Source organism: Helicoverpa armigera, chromosome 8 (assembly GCF_030705265.1).
Source record: "Helicoverpa armigera isolate CAAS_96S chromosome 8, ASM3070526v1, whole genome shotgun sequence".
NCBI lineage: Eukaryota > Metazoa > Arthropoda > Insecta > Lepidoptera > Noctuidae > Helicoverpa > Helicoverpa armigera.
The window spans coordinates 6,698,055-6,713,912 of NC_087127.1; the positions used below are offsets into that span (position 1 = coordinate 6,698,055).

General features: G+C 36.1%; 4 protein-coding genes across 5 annotated transcripts; all 4 read right to left on the reverse strand.

Moving 5' to 3' along the window:
* Positions 1-358: 358 nt before the first annotated feature.
* On the reverse strand, positions 359-1,958 carry LOC110375879 (NADH dehydrogenase [ubiquinone] 1 alpha subcomplex subunit 6). The gene is made up of 3 exons (XM_021334164.3): positions 1,387-1,958; positions 1,008-1,123; positions 359-558 (listed from the first exon to the last, which is right to left on the reverse strand). The coding sequence occupies exons 1-3, from the start codon at positions 1,505-1,507 to the stop codon at positions 430-432; spliced, it is 366 nt and encodes a 121-aa protein (XP_021189839.1). The 5' UTR covers positions 1,508-1,958; the 3' UTR covers positions 359-429.
* A 145-nt stretch (positions 1,959-2,103) lies between these two features.
* Positions 2,104-3,632, reverse strand: LOC110375902 (NADH dehydrogenase [ubiquinone] 1 alpha subcomplex subunit 6). Its single transcript, XM_021334192.3, has 3 exons — positions 3,427-3,632; positions 3,020-3,135; positions 2,104-2,347 (listed from the first exon to the last, which is right to left on the reverse strand). Exons 1-3 carry the CDS (start codon positions 3,554-3,556, stop codon positions 2,219-2,221), a joined length of 375 nt encoding a protein of 124 aa, XP_021189867.2. The 5' UTR covers positions 3,557-3,632; the 3' UTR covers positions 2,104-2,218.
* Positions 3,633-4,240: 608 nt separating this feature from the next.
* LOC110375903 (uncharacterized) lies at positions 4,241-14,106 on the reverse strand. Of its 2 annotated transcripts, XM_021334193.3 has the most exons (15): positions 13,904-14,105; positions 13,464-13,608; positions 12,727-13,017; positions 12,483-12,605; positions 9,970-10,115; positions 9,529-9,561; positions 9,359-9,446; positions 9,137-9,289; positions 6,471-6,621; positions 5,938-6,157; positions 5,618-5,677; positions 5,413-5,539; positions 5,106-5,245; positions 4,714-4,826; positions 4,241-4,498 (listed from the first exon to the last, which is right to left on the reverse strand). In XM_021334193.3, the coding sequence occupies exons 1-15, from the start codon at positions 13,949-13,951 to the stop codon at positions 4,384-4,386; spliced, it is 1,953 nt and encodes a 650-aa protein (XP_021189868.3). In that variant the 5' UTR covers positions 13,952-14,105; the 3' UTR covers positions 4,241-4,383. The 2 variants fall into 2 exon arrangements, with proteins under 2 accessions (XP_021189868.3, XP_049694398.2); XM_049838441.2 differs by lacking the exon at positions 5,618-5,677 and having other exon boundaries at positions 13,904-14,106.
* Positions 14,107-14,521: 415 nt separating this feature from the next.
* LOC110375898 (tRNA (cytidine(32)/guanosine(34)-2'-O)-methyltransferase) lies at positions 14,522-15,690 on the reverse strand. The gene has a single exon (XM_021334185.3). The coding sequence runs from the start codon at positions 15,575-15,577 to the stop codon at positions 14,699-14,701; it is 879 nt and encodes a 292-aa protein (XP_021189860.3). The 5' UTR covers positions 15,578-15,690; the 3' UTR covers positions 14,522-14,698.
* Between the last annotated feature and the right edge of the window lie 168 nt (positions 15,691-15,858).

Below are 15,858 nucleotides of genomic sequence, written 5' to 3' on the forward strand. Positions count from 1 at the left end.
ACTAGATGCGTGGGTTGCCCGGGTAACTGGGTTGAGGACGTCAGATAGGCAATCGCTGTTTGTAAAACACTAGTAGTCAGCTCTTAAACTGGAAGCCCACCCTCAAATAGTTGGGAAAAGGATAGGCAGATGATGATATGAAATAATGTCATCTCTAAGACATTTAAAAACTTAAGTAGGAGGTATTAATTGCGTCAGATAGCGCATACCTTCTTAATTCTTTGTGCAAAATATACCTCATAATCAGCCACGAGTACCTTCATACACAACTAGATACCTTCCTAGACTTTACAGACCTTTCCACTACTTGGTGTTAATACAATAACCCGAAACTAGTCTACGCAAGTGAAAGTGACAATTTAATTTTGAATTTCGTCTTTATTAATAATTATATAATACCAAACAACATATTATATTTTTATCTCGTATTCAATCTATACCTGCGTAGAACTTCCCAAGAAAATCAGTTGGCTTGCGCTCAATGGTCGGGCTCCAGTGTCTCATCATGTGACCCTTCTGCTGCCATTGATTAGTTACTTCTTTGAGTTCGCAGTAGCCCTGTAACAGGGAATTTAGTGTGCAGTGTTACCTACTTGTTAAAGTGAAGCACAAATATCTACCTAGCATTTTGTGCGATACAGATAGGAAGATACTTATTTGCCCAGCAGTTGCGCTTGACGCCACTACCCAATTAGGTAGGTACCTGTTACTAAGTACCTAATTACCCACCATGATGCAGATTGAAAGTAAAAGGAACTGTTATAGGTAGGTGTTCAGACCTGTTTGTGCAGCACTTACGGATAGAGAGTAGGTATAGGTAAGGGACAACGGTGGGAGCAGGTACCTATTTTTTACACGCTTTTTATTAGCTTCACCTGTATGTTTGTATGTTTGTTTGTAACCGACTTCTTTGGGCGCGATTTTTTACCTACTACTTCCTAAATTACCTAGGTTGAGCTCTATTAACTAGGTTGAGGTGCTTACTAATTTATTGATAGGTAAGTTACCTTGATAACCAACAAATCAATGACTCGAACGTCAGTAATGCAGGCATTCTTGTAGAAATATTCTCTCAACTTCCAACGCATGTCTTCTTCATTTTTCGTGATATCGTAGAAAGTTACTAAAAGTTAAATGGTTTCGTTAATTAAATGTAATATAAACCTAGGAATAGGACCTTATCACCTTGGCCTTATAGAATGGTTTTTTGTCCCTCAGGTCGGGTAGGTAATCACGGTCAGGGATTTTGACAAAGCTGGCCCAAATCGTCCTCCGCTAGTTCTTTTTCATCTAGTGTGGAATTGAGGCAAGACCTATTTAATTAACAATACCTACTTATGATTTAGAGAGATAGAGCATACCCAGGTAGGTATATTTAGCACTTACGAATGTAAGGAATGTATCTGTAAAAAGCCCTGTACAATCCGATTGCCCTTCTGCGTGCTTCACAGAATTCCTTGGACAGCAAAGGCCTCACAGCCTTTGTTGCAGCTCGGCCAACAACCATTTCGTTATTTTAGTATTTATATGATTATGTATGATTTTTTTTATTCAGAGCTATACTTGATAAATTCGAGTGCCCGTAGAAAATGACACTTGACGGGGGAAAGGAGATCCATATAAAAAATAATGAATAAAATTCCTACTGCCTAGATAGATATATAAAACCTTTATGGTGTAACATTTTAAATAGTAGGTTGGGCTCAGCGTAATGCCCTGTGGCACTCTCAAGGTAATAAATAATCGCAACATTCGTAATAATTTATAAACATGATTCAAGTATTTGATGAGATAGAGCAACATATTATAACAATTACATTATTAAGGATATTCTCTGTGGTTGTTGCTGCAGGTACCTTAATACATACCTACTTTGAAATATTATTATAAGATTGTGAATTGTTTGTTCCTCTGTCAAGCAAAAACTGGATAAGCTTTGATTAAACTTTTTGTCCATGTACGGGAAAGAGTTCCGGCGAAAGGTAGTATGTTTATAAATGTAAAAATCCAGCAGTGTATGATTACCTACATTAAATTAGTAAGTGTCCATTCGTACATATACCGATTATAGATTTAGTTGGGAATAAAACAGAAATACAAGTAGACAATAACAAATATATGTATTAAAACTACAAAAATTATGATTTGAATTCTCTATTTTGTAACATGGTTTAAACTTAGATGGTAGAACTATTTACATTTGCTAGATTGTAACAGTTTATTCATTTCCGTTGAAGAATTTAGAAAGGAAATCTTTTGGTTTAGGTTCCTCGGTTGGCTTGAAGTAGGCCATCACGTGACCCTTCTGTTTCCACATGTTTACAGTTTCCTTCAGTTCCATCTGGCCCTGGAAATTATATATCTAAGTGTTAGAACACAACTTAAAAACTATTTTTATTTTTTATCAACATTTAAAAACATATTCTTGTTTTTTTTCAAACATATTTTTAAATTTCTTTTTAAAAGCAACTATTCCTAGTCGGCTGAACCCTGTTCAGTGATCAATTTCTGTGATTTATTTACATTCAATGATTTCATACAGGGTTACTTGTAATTCAACATTATGTATGGTGTTTTACTGAAAAAAAAAGTATGGCACTAGCTAGGCATACAAATAGTGAAAATAAGTAGCATATTTTCTAGAATATAGAAACAGGTATAAAAGTTACCTTCAAACTGTGTAATTTTTGTATAAGATGGATTTGACTAATATGCAGATGAAAATGACCTGTTCATTTATTGTTAAGAATCAAAACCAAAAACAACTAAACTACAATATTTCAACATAGGAGGTTCTTACATGCAGACCGGCTTGGGAAGTTCAGTTAATCACCAAACAACGTCATGCAAGCTTGTACATTATAAATTGCTATTAGCCAAAGTATCCTGCCAATAATCCATTAATTATGCAGAGTTAAAAAAAAAAAAAACTGAGCAAGCATAGTGCTGTATAATAAGAGGATGGGATTTATTGAAAATATTCTAACGTGTTTCATGGGTAACTAAAATAAAGTCATACCTTTATGACAAGCATGTCAATGACTCTGATGTCGGTTACATCTTTGTTTTTCATGAACATTTCCTTCAGCTTAGCGCGGCATTGTTCTTCTGTCTTAGGTATATCATACTCCATAACTGTAACATTGAATTGAATATTTAGAGATTATGAAAGGGTACACAAATTGCATTCTGGGTACAATAATTGTTTCAATCTGTAGATACACACTATGTAATGTAAAGGTTAGAACGCAATTGTCCTTATTAATTGTTCGGAACTTTATCTCAACATTATATCAATCGGTCGAACTATAAAAGGACAACCCATTAAGGCTATGTCCGGGAAGAATAGACCAGAACATTGGACTGAATTGGAAATCCAGAAGTAAACAGTCCAAAGCAGCAATGATGACATAACAGGCTACTTACTAACGTACGGGATTTGGCGATACCAAGCCTTGTAGAGGTTCAGCACTCGCATTCTAGCCTCTCCATGATTTAAGGAGAGTACCGGCTTTACGATTTTAGTGCCTACTTTAATAGCTTGCCCTCCAGACATGTTTTATTAAATATTATATACTTGCGTTGTAACTTCGACCGAAAATGTTTTGATTTGACTTTGACATGACAGTTAAATGCCAGTGACATTTGACAGGGACATTGGTTAGTGATGTACCTTACTATTGATAGCCTTGCGTATTTTCACAACACAGTTACACTATTTGAAACTCAAGAACGGCTGAACCGAATAGGTGAGGTGGGTAGCAAGCTTAGTATACAGAGGACAAAAGATAATTAGGATTTTTATCTCCTTCCGTTTAAGTAGTGGCTTAAGGTAAGCGTCCACAGGCACGCATCGCAAGTATCGGACGCTTCGCGCACATAACGGATTTTACCTGGCATTGTATAAGAATTCATACAACGGCGTCCACAGATCCGTATCGTATGGACGACTCAGATACATAGCTATCATCATCATCATCTCAGCCATAGGACGTCCACTGCTGAACATAGGCCTCCCCCTTTGATCACCACAGATACCTGTTGGAAGCGACCTGCATCCCGCGTCTTCCGGCAATCTTTATAAGGTCGTCTGTCCACCTCGTACATAGCTATGCTATAATGCGATACGTCCGATACGTGCGATGCGGGCCTGTGGACGCTTACCTTTAGGAAGCGCGCAAAACCATTGGCGGAAAGAACACTTACATAAACACACAGGTACTTAAATAAAAAAATATAGTACTCTTAAATCAATTTATTTCGTTCTTTATTGTTTTATTTTATGGACAATTGCAATAGTACCTAAATTCAAACAATTACAAAACATAACCGAGCAAAATTCTTCTAATTCTCATTTTCGCCGAATTCACTTGGTCTCATTTATTAGTTTCCCAAAGGACATGTTTTAGCTCCCCATTTCGGAGTAAGCTCTGCACTGTAGGGGTTAATTAGATGGGTGTCCTTCATTCTTCCGGGCATATAAGTAAAGAATATATCTCTGAAAAATAAGATTATCCATTATTTGTCAGCAATATTCCAAAACCACGAGAGAATGTATTAAGTTTGACAGTCAGAATTCATAGAAACATCTAGTACGTTACGTTTTCGCATTAAAACTGCTGAACTAATTGAGATGAAATTTGGCGCAGGTACCTAAGCACTTTTGGGACTTTCCGTATTTTTAATCGGGTGTTAGAAGTATAGCTAACTCACAAGAATGGTTTGCCTGGATAATGATCATATTTCATTGTCGACCACCAAAGGCGCGTTTGTTCCACTTGTTTTATCCTGTTTCTCGTAATAAAGTCTTCTATCAAAACATCGAACTGTAGAAAAAACTTTGTGAATAATCATAAATATAAGTATATATTTTACCGACATAGGGAAAATCCTTTGTAAGGCTCTGATCCTTTGATTGTTAGGTACTCTTTCATGCAAAAATTACTGAACAGTTGCGTTTCATACATGTCGCGCTTACATGCGTTTACTCATAGGTACTTACAAAACCGGGTGGATAATTCGGTAAGTCAAATGAAACCACTCGTTTCATCATATACTTAGTGAGACTTTTCAAATATCAATCGTCCAGTAGAAATAAACTTTACCAGTTGCTGTATTAAGTGGCGATGTGACCAGTTCATATGCGCCAACTGCTTCAGAGAGAACGGTATCCTACATGCCCGGGCTCTGAAGTCCATGTGCTTCAAGTCAAGCCATCGCCGCTGTGACTGCAGTTGCAGACGTCCTAGAATCAATGAAAAATGTTTACTTGGATGCACTAAGCTCATCCGACGATTGCTAGTTCGATTTATTTCAGTTTTAGAAAGCCCATTTATTTAGGAAGGCTTGTTTAACTTTTATCCAGAAGTAGTTACTACAGCAAAAGATAACAAAAATACACGCAGGACTTACTGTGTTTCTTCGGTGACATTTTGCCTTTTACTCTGCTTCTGGCCCACCCCTGAAGGTTGTTCAGTAGATTTGCTTCGGGTAAGTGAGGAATAAGAAGAGGTGAGTCAGAAAGATCTGCTAAAAATGCCTGAAAAATCGTGATAATGTTGTAGATAAGAATTAAAATGAAGTAGGTATAGCAAAAATATAGAAATAAAAATCATACAGCGAGCAGCTCGCTTTCCTTCAATCCAAAGGCATTTAAACAAGGCTCTGATGGTTCAGGCTGTAAAATAAAATTCAATGTTAGGTCATAAAATAACAGGTCGACAAAATATAACCACGCGATGAAGAAGGCGAATTCAATGAAAGGTGTATGTATTGTTGAAAGATAACATTAATTAAATTATGCTTATCCAGGACGATTGGAGGACAGACTATGGAAGTAATGTAGGTGAGTGGGAGAACACTAGCCCAGAATGGCCATTAAAAATGCTATGGTGATGCAAGTGCAAGGCAAGGCCAAAAGTCAAGACAAGATCTTACCGTAGTTTCATTGGATTTCATTGCCTCATTGAAAGTATCCCTGATGAAGTCTTCAATGGGATCTAGTTGATAAATTTTAGCTCTATCAAACCAAAAGGGCCCGTGTCGAGTGGGTGGATAGAAAAACTTTTCCTTATTTTTTGCACTAGCGTTGTAGAAATCATATAGATGGCCACATTTACACTTAGAATCCTTTAGGTAGTCCATTACGGTGGGCTCCCTAAAAATTGAGGATGGTAACATTATTTCTCCAGTGTTAACTGAGAGGTAGGTAAAGGCGGATTTTAAATTAGATTACAAGTACCTATCTAAAGCTTCACATTCATCTGGCCTGAACCAGTTATTTTGACACCTACTTAGTATCTGGCTTGAAGACTAAACAATAATTTCGATCCTACCTTCCTTAATATGTAAAGCTAATTTAAAAATTAGGTAAATGTTGAAAATTAGAAACATGGGATCACTATATGGGTATACTTTCTTTTAAGTACTAAAAAGAGTTTTTGGAAAGAAAGAAAAGACAGGTAACTTACCATTTAGTAATACAGTCACATGTGCTATCGCATTTTTCCTCATCTTCATTCGGGTATTTCCAATAGCCGTCTATGTGAGTGACGGCCTCGTTGTTGGATATAGTGATGCCTTCGTTAATAGCTACGTATCCCGTTGGCAGTAAGGAAACATCTAAAGGTAAAATTAAAAAGTATAATTATATATATTTCTCTGTCTCTTTCCTGCTATGTATCCCACATGGTGGTGGGGTTTTCGCAGCTTTCTTATTTTTTCTTCTCCACTTCGCCTGGGCCCCGATTCTCCTAATGTTACTTAAGCGTCATACAATTCACGTTCGACTCGATTCGACTGAGATCCAATCCCGACTCGATTACGATTGAAGCGTATGTGGCATTCCGCTATTTTTTCTTTGAAATAAACGTTTTTATCCTTTTCTGTCACTCAATAATGAATCATTTTGTCTTCAAATGATTTACGATTGCAAAATGATTGTACAGCAAACTACCGTATGGACCAAAAACACCAAAAAAAACCCCCGACCCAAAAAGGTACGCAATAATTATGACAAAAGGTTAAAAACGCTAAACCCTATAAAAAGCAAAAAATAACTTTTAACACTACGTAAACTAAATTTTTTCGTGTCGGGGGACCGCTCTAATTCATTACTTTAGATACGTGTTTTTTTTTTAACGAATTTTGTAATTAGGTAGGTATCATTTGATTTATGAAGGTAAAAAGCGGTCCCCCGACACGTCAAAATTTAGTTTACGTAGTGTTAAAAGTTATTTTTTGCTTTTTATAGGGTTTAGCGTTTTTAACCTTTTGTCATAATTATTGCGTACCTTTTTGGGTCGGGGGTTTTTTTAAATTTATAATTTAATTTTATTTCATGCTTTTTAAAGGAGCTCCTTAATTTTTCCTTCTTTCATTTAATTTATTTTATCTTAAGATGGGGTCGCTATATGCGATCTCGGCCAAAGGAAGCTGTTTAACAATCCTCATGACAAACTGGCTCTGGGAGAATTGCACAGATTGAGAAACATTTGGACATTCTAGATTTTCAGCAAAAATATAAATCGGTTTATCCGTTTCATTCCGGCATTTCAGGGTTTCATCCGCCACATCCCATTTCCAGCATCAGGTCGTCAATCAGAAATATGAAGAGAACTTGTCAAGACAAATTCAACGAGCCCAAACTCGATGGGTTTACTAAAAGGCAGTTCAGGGTTACGTCTCCTACCTTCGTGCCCTAACAGCAGACCAGCTCAGTGGTTCCAAAAGACATTAGTGTTTCAAATTTCGGATCCCACATATACTTGCAAGTAAACTGAGCGTGTAACATTCCTCTATCATATCTAGCAAACGAGCTGATGACCTTGAAGACCTGAACCGATTTCCACCAAACATAGCTAAGAACACTCCCGACTGACATACCTTTTAAACAAAAAAAACCGCATTACAATCGGATCATCCGTTTGGGAGCTACGATGCCACATACACACACACACACACACACACACACACACACACACACACACAGACACGTCAAACTTATAACACCCCGTCGTTTTTGCGTCGGGGGTTAAAAATAGCAGGCCAATTGCACACCAATCAAATGTCAATCGAATACGATTGGTCTTTTATTAGTAGAGGAAGTGAAGCATATTTGGAATACCAGTTTGTTTTTTGAAAATAAATTGAAGGAGAAACGGGATAGCTCAATAAAAAATACATTAAATTATTGTCAAAATATTAAACTTTAATAATGAGAACAATCAAATATAAAAAATACCAGATATATTATCAAAATGCCTATCAAACTAAAAATACTCCAAAAAATTGATTCGACTTAGGGTGCAGATAATTTGGAATATAGTATTCCAAATTCTATTCATTTTTTTTTCTTTGAAAATTGCTAACACTTTTTCTTAGAAACTAATAGAATTCTAATATTTTTATAGTCAGTAAAGAGCCAATTCTTTACAAAAAAAGAAACTTGTACAAAAAAATAAAATCGACTCCCAAAATAAATGAAAAGCAAAAAAAACACGGTATTCCAAATTAACAACACACCAACCTAACTTAAAATTGCATGTAAAATTTTTAATTCTAGAAATATTCACAAAGTCATAGTAATATCTTAAACTAACAAGGTCACTCCGCAATTAAAATAATTACAATAAAGATTTAGAGTATTACAGCAAATGATTACCACTGATTGTATTCTTACCGAAAAAGTTTTCAAATCAGGCGTCTCGTTCGCTGGGGGCTGGTAGCCGAAATGTCAAGATGGCGTCCTGTTTTTAATGCTGTATGGCTTTGTGTATCGTTTGACGTTATGTTTACGGCATAAAAACTCAGATGGCGTTTATATATATTTAGATATCGAAGTATTCCAAGTTACCTGCAGTATTCCAAATATGCTGCAGTTCCTCTAGCAGAATGCCCGATATGGTTAAAACTTCTATTGCGATCATGTTGCGATTCGATTTCTATTCGATTTTGACATTATTAACTTAGGAGAATCGGGCCCCTGTTTGTGAGATCACTCTCGGACCCCTAGCGGTCCTTCATAACTTTCGCATAAGTTATTTATATTTAAAAGGATATATAAAAAAAAACTAAATTCCATCATTTATTTTTTAAGTATATAAGGGTGCATCTAGAAGGCGAAGGTCATACTTACTAGCCAGTAAATAATGTGGTCTTCCACCGGTGAAAGCGACCCCTGTGATCAGGTACTGCACGTTTTTGTATGGGCTCTCGAACCGAGCACGAGCTTTTTTCTTCAGCATGCGCAGTTTGTTAACATACGCAACCATCTTAGGGTCATTGTTGCCTATAATAATTTAAATATTTAGCAAGTGTTCTGAAGATAAACTGTAGAAATGGATATAATCATACTAACGCAAAGTACTGGGTGGCTCCCAGAATTTATAATTGGTGTTTCTCTCGGTTTGTTTTTCCTTCTTACTTCTCTCCATACGTTTCTCTAACTATTTATAAAATTAAAAACGTAATTAATTTAAAATAGTGCATTAGGGCGTTTTTAAAACAAATTATAACTTCATTACTTACGAAGGTGGTGCTCTTACATAAATTCTCGTAACTCTGTAAATAAATAATTGTTACATTTTAGCTCTTCACATTCAGCTCACGCTCACACTATTGGATAGCTAATTTCCGACAGTTGGTTCTAAAATTTCGGGGCAGTCAATAGAAATAGCTTTTTTAAGGTTCCACTGTTGATCTGTCCATTTGTCACCACTTCACCAGCCTGTATTCTCATGAACTGTGATAGTTTGGCAGATGAAATGTTTACATAATGATGGTAACCCAAAGCAAACCATTATTCTAACTAATGTATGGTTCTCAGGGATCAGGCCAAACAGACACCCATAGAAATATGGATAATAATGTGTTTTCATTATGTTTCCAGGATTAACCGTAAATCAAATACAACTACTTAGTAAATTAATTAGGTAATTAATCATGAAGGAAGTAGAACTAGTAACTTACTTCTTCACTTCTTAGTTTGAATTTATAACCAAGGGGCTTAGGTTTCGTCTCCTTCTCTTTGGGCGACCGAGTAGCGAAAAATGGGACATGAAACTTTTGCAAGTATTCTCCATACTTGCCATCTGGTTGAGGGGGTTTTTTCTTTTCTGCAACAAAACATCGATCACGGTCAGGTCAGACAAGTACCAATGCAACTTTTCTAAGTTTGTAAGAACTTTCTAAGTATATCTTGGACACCAATGACTGTGTTTCGGAGGGCACGTTAAACTGTAGGTCCCGGCTGTCACATCATTAAGAGCGTGTACGTCAACCGCGCGCCATTTGGCCTAAAATGGTACTTTTCAAACCACTGTTTCTCAGTAACTACTTATCCTATAACTATGTTATTTTTTAATAACGCAAGGTAATTTCACTGTCTATATAGTTAATTGAACATAAATTTCAATTTGTGTAGTTTAAATACTTAAAACCCCTATAACGTAACAGATGTTTTATAAAATTCCCGTTCAGCGTCTATTTCGAAGCTTAAATTCATGTGAAAACAGTGGCAAATCTAATCATATTTATTTTTTTACTCATAGACGAAATCCCCATGCCTATAGTTAATTGAAAACATTTTTTGATTTAGGTCTCTATCTTTCAGAAAAAAATATTTTAACAATGTGAAAAATTGTGAATTTCAAATGCTTTTTTTACCTATCTATCTTACTTAATTTAATATAACAATTATTTACTATAGTAATATAACTCTTTTTTTAAAACATAAACTTTATATTATAATTTAATCTCTCGTTTTATTTTTTATAAATTATTTAAAACTACTATAAAACGCTGCACGCGAGTCAACTCAAACCAGACCGCCGCAAGGCTTCACAGAGAGGACGTGTCGCTCCGTCACATCGCGTAGGGTGAATAACCTCTGCCGTGGATACCGAGAATAGAGTACATTTCAAGCGCGACCAACAAATCTTGATACATTACTATTTTATTTAAAGCTCAATTTTGAAGCATATTTTTTTTTATCGATTGAGTTGAAATTTTTTTTGAATGTTCAGTTTTAATGACAATGTATGATTCTATATCCAATATGGCGGTATACCCAAGATGGAGAAAAAATGTTTTAATGCATTCCTACGATATGGGTATCAAATGAAAGGGCTTGCTATGAATAACTCGAAAAAAAATGTGTCGCGAGTCTAAATCCAATATGGCGGACTCCTTAGGCTAGAAATCACTTATTGCAGATGTCTGTTACCAATCGAGCTATATTTTTTTTTTTTTTTCATTTTGGTTGTACCCAAATTTTGACTTTTGAACTCGAATAACTTTTGAAGCATATAGGATAGATAACTTAAAACTTTATTTGCAATGGTAAACCCAAGCTCTTCACCAATATTTGGCTTTCCGGCAATTGTTGTTATTTGACCACAATTTTTCGGTCTGGATGGACTGGACCATTCATATAAACAATCAATTTTTCAAATCGGTCCAGGCGTCTTTGAGAAATCGAGAACAATCAAATTGAGAACAATCACAAAACAATCTAATTGAAACCTCCTCCTTTCTTTTTTTGAAATCGGTTAAAATACAGAAACTCTTAACATTGTCATTAATCATCAGTCGACTATTTAGTACTGTTGAAAATTGTATGTAATATACAGAAAGTCCTCAAAACCAAGGTTTTCATAGGTGCCCGATTTTTTTGCAAAAGAGTGTAAGTATTAACGACTATTTTCATGCTTTTATATTTTAGACATCCATAGACTTACACTATTTTCCCGCTATTAACTATTTACTAAATAATATATTTTTTGTTCTACCAATTTCACTCGAAAGGATCAAAATGGTTTGTGTGACTATACGTGAAGTATGATAGGCACGCACACAGCCGCGACGCTAGTCTGCGAGGTTTTTTGCGTTGAATTACCTAAAGTTGACATCGCGCGCCGAGCGTACACGCTCTTAAATCAACATCCTTGGCAGTCATTACGGGTAGTTAGAAGCCAGCAAGTCTGACACCAGTTTTACTAAGGGTACTGATACTGAGTACCAAAAAAGGTACTGGGTTGAGGAAGTCAGATAGGCAGTCGCTCCTTGTAAAATACTGGTACTTAGCTGCTTCCGCTGAGAATTGGAATAAGGCTCGGGAGATCGTGGTTTGCATCAATTGTCTCATAATAATGTAATGTAATGTCGGGACACCTTTTCTCCCACGGTCGGTTAGCCCCATGCAAATTTATTAATAAACTTGAATTTTGTGTGCTAACACAACTGATAAATTACATATAGCTACATATACACATATTTATAGATACATATTATAATACCCAGACTACGGCCAACAAGCATGCTCATCACACAAATGTCGACCGAACCGGGAATTGAACCCGGGACCTCATGGTACGGCCGTCCGGCATGGTAACCATTGCGCTATCGAGGTCGTCAAGATCGTAATCTGAACAGTTTGAAAATATTCCGTTTCTCTAACTAAAAACTTTTCGTCGTGCACTTACTTTTCTTAGGAGCCGGTGTCGCAGATTTTTCAGTTTGTGTGATTTCATTTAGTGTCTCAATGCATTCATTAATGTCAATGAAAACCAAGCAGGACATCATTATCATGGCGTCATTGTCGTATTCTGAAAATAAACATTTTAATAGTTGAGTTTATGCCATAATTAAAAGGAAGGTAGGTAGGTGCCAGGCCAACGTGTAGAGATATAGTATCTACTGTACCAAAGCATAATTGTAGGTACATACTTTTTCTCAATTCAGTCGGAGATATTTTATAAATTGTTGTGTAGAGTTTCCAAAAGAAAAGACCAGGATCTTCAATACATTCCACCATCGCATCCATTAAAACTTTCTTAGGGATTTTAAGCGATATTCCGAGATCTGACAGAGCTTTGCGCATGCGTCGAGGTACATCTTCTAATAAGTCTTGGTGTATATCTTCTTTCAAATGCGACAAAACCGTTTTCTGCTGACTAGAAAGTTCGACATACCATCTAGGGCCAGCTTCTCTTTTAAGTCGTTTTTCCTTCCTATTAGCTGAAAGATTAAATTTAGCAACTTGGTTGAAAACTCAACTTACCACTTACCAGGAGAGTACTTATAATGTAAGTAGATACAGTACGTACTAGCTTTACCCCGCGGTATCACTCTCGTTCGGGGGGAACTTCTTTCTGTATTGGAACAAAATACGTACCTACCGACTTTCTTAGGCAGCTACTCGGGAATAAAAAGTCAAAGGATTTATTTGCACATGCAGTTAAAGCACCGGCTTTAAACCAGGTTTGAAACATGAACTTTTAAAAAACCTATCGAAGTTTGAAACCTCATTTTATAATTTGGCGGAAAAAAAAAGAGTAGGATCAAGGTACATAAATAGAGAGAATAGGTACCTACTACATAGGTATTCATATCTACGCAATTTAGACCTCCAGGGTTAGATTTATTTTAGAACACTTTTTATGTGAAAATAAGGCACATGTCACCTTCGCAGAAATGATGATACTTCAGGTCCTTGAGAAATCTCAGCCATTTTCCAACTCTTTCATTGTAAGGTTTCTTGTTGATGTTTTCTAGCATTTCTTTTTCCAATGTAACCCATATTGGATCTTTTTTCGGTCCGTAGATTGTCTTGATGTAAAATAAAAAATATAATTATTATCTTGTAGCTCATGATGCCATTGTAGAACCCAAACTGTAGATCCCGTCCCGGCTGGGTTGAGGAGGTCAGATAGGCAGTCGCTCCTTGTTAAACACTCAGCTGCGGCCGGTTAGACTAGAAGCCGACACCAACATAGTTGGGAAAAAGGCTTGGAAGATGGATGAATGATGGGTCAGTGTGTGGTTTTAGGATGCCATTGTAGAACCTGGTAAAGCCTAATCACTACTACTCTGATAATTGAATAGCCTTGTCCTGACTGTTTACCTTTTTCGTAAGAATTTCTTGAACTTTTGGCATTACAAATTTCCCCATCGTGAAAAACTAATAATTTACGATTGTAATCCAAAATATAGATAAATCAATTCATACTATAAAATTTTGATTACAATTTAATTATAACTTCAAAAATTTGGTACATTTTAAAATTTGGTAGCCATATTTAAAGTCAAATTTGAACAATTTGAAGTTGTTCGTCCATAATGTAGAGCAGAGCTGTAGAGTAGTCTATGAGTGTAACATTACCTTCCTCCGTGATTACACGCCATCACACGTCGCCAGAAATTCGAACGTTTCTAATAAGAGTTTTTTGAGTAGTTATGTGTGGAGGCTAACATTAATTAAGCATATCGCTATTACACTAATTTGGTATAGAATAACGCCGGGCCGGATCCAGCTCTTTAGTACCTATTTAGGTGAATACTTGGAGATAAATGAAAGAGATGGTCACTGTCCTAAAAAAAAAATACTAACTAGACAATGCATAAGACAAGCAACACTGGTATTGAATAAGTCTAATTCAACATCACGCAAGATTACATTGAAAGATTTGCTTGCATAACATAAAGGAATTTTGCACAAGATTATGCTATGAAATAAAACATATTTAATAGTTATATAATATTTATTTAACTTAAAAATAATTATTACAAGTTGCATAATCATTATCACATATAAAGGACAACTAAACAGACATTTTCTGATAAATTCCTGAGTCCCAACATGTGCACCACATCATTATTTACCACCATTGGAGATGCAGGCAAAGCTTCATTCAATAAGCTATGTGTTTTTAATTTGCAAATTTTTCGTTTTTTCCAATACTTCCTTATAAGGAGGATTTATGGGACTTTGAACAGGTTCTTTGTATTCATATGATGTTTGGCCATCTAACAGCAATGGGTACGAGGTATCAGAATCATAGGCACTCAAATCACCACATGCATTAAATGGTACTATGACCCGGTTAGGGCCAGTGAACTGATTGAAATCACAATATTCATGGTCCAACAATGGATTCACCATGTTTGGTACATATCCTTCAGGCGGCTGGTAATTTTGGCACACAACAAAAGCTTCTATGCTGGAATTCCTTGAACTTTTTGGTTTGGAAACTGTTACATATTCAAAAAATTGCTTTAGTTGTGAATATAGAAGAGAAACATCTTCCCCTCTAAATATCTTAGCCACAAATACTCCTCCAATTTTTAATACATGAGTAGTTATATTGAGTGCCGCTAGCAACAGCTGTGACTGCACATATTCATCAATGTCATGCAGCCCAGTTACATCAGGAGCCCCATCACACACTACCAAGTCAGCTTTAAGACCTTCGAACTCCTGAATTATTGCGTTCGCAGTCGACAGCTTTGTAATATCGCCTTGTATCTGAATTACACCTGGTAAAGCTGCCATCGCTTGTAAGTCTACTGCTACTATTTTAACGTCTTCTACGTTACTGGCATTTTGACGCAATTTTTTTGTCAGCACTTGACTCCAACTGCCAGGAGCTGCACAGAGATCCACAGCACGTGTTACTCCCTTAAATATATTGTGTTCCTCGTTTATTTGTAATAGTTTGAAAGCACTTCGTGCTCGCCATCCTTCTTCTTTGGCTAACCTGTAATATATATCTCTTTTATCTTTAGAGGTTTTACCCATTATTAAAAATTAAAAGGTTTGTTTTCTGCGTCCTGGAATAGTTAGTTTAGTAAATAGAGTATTTTTCGTGTGATCTTTATATAGTTTGAGAAACAGAGGAACGCACGGAACGGAAAATTAATAAATAACCTAGAAAACAAATAATTGACAGTGACATGCATGACAATTAATGGCATGTATGGAAGGTAGATGTAAGAAGTGTCTACTTGTTAGAGCCAAACAAAAATAAACCAAGAATTTCTGACAGTAAAGAGGTAAGTTGAAGGGCCCAGGAACCTAGG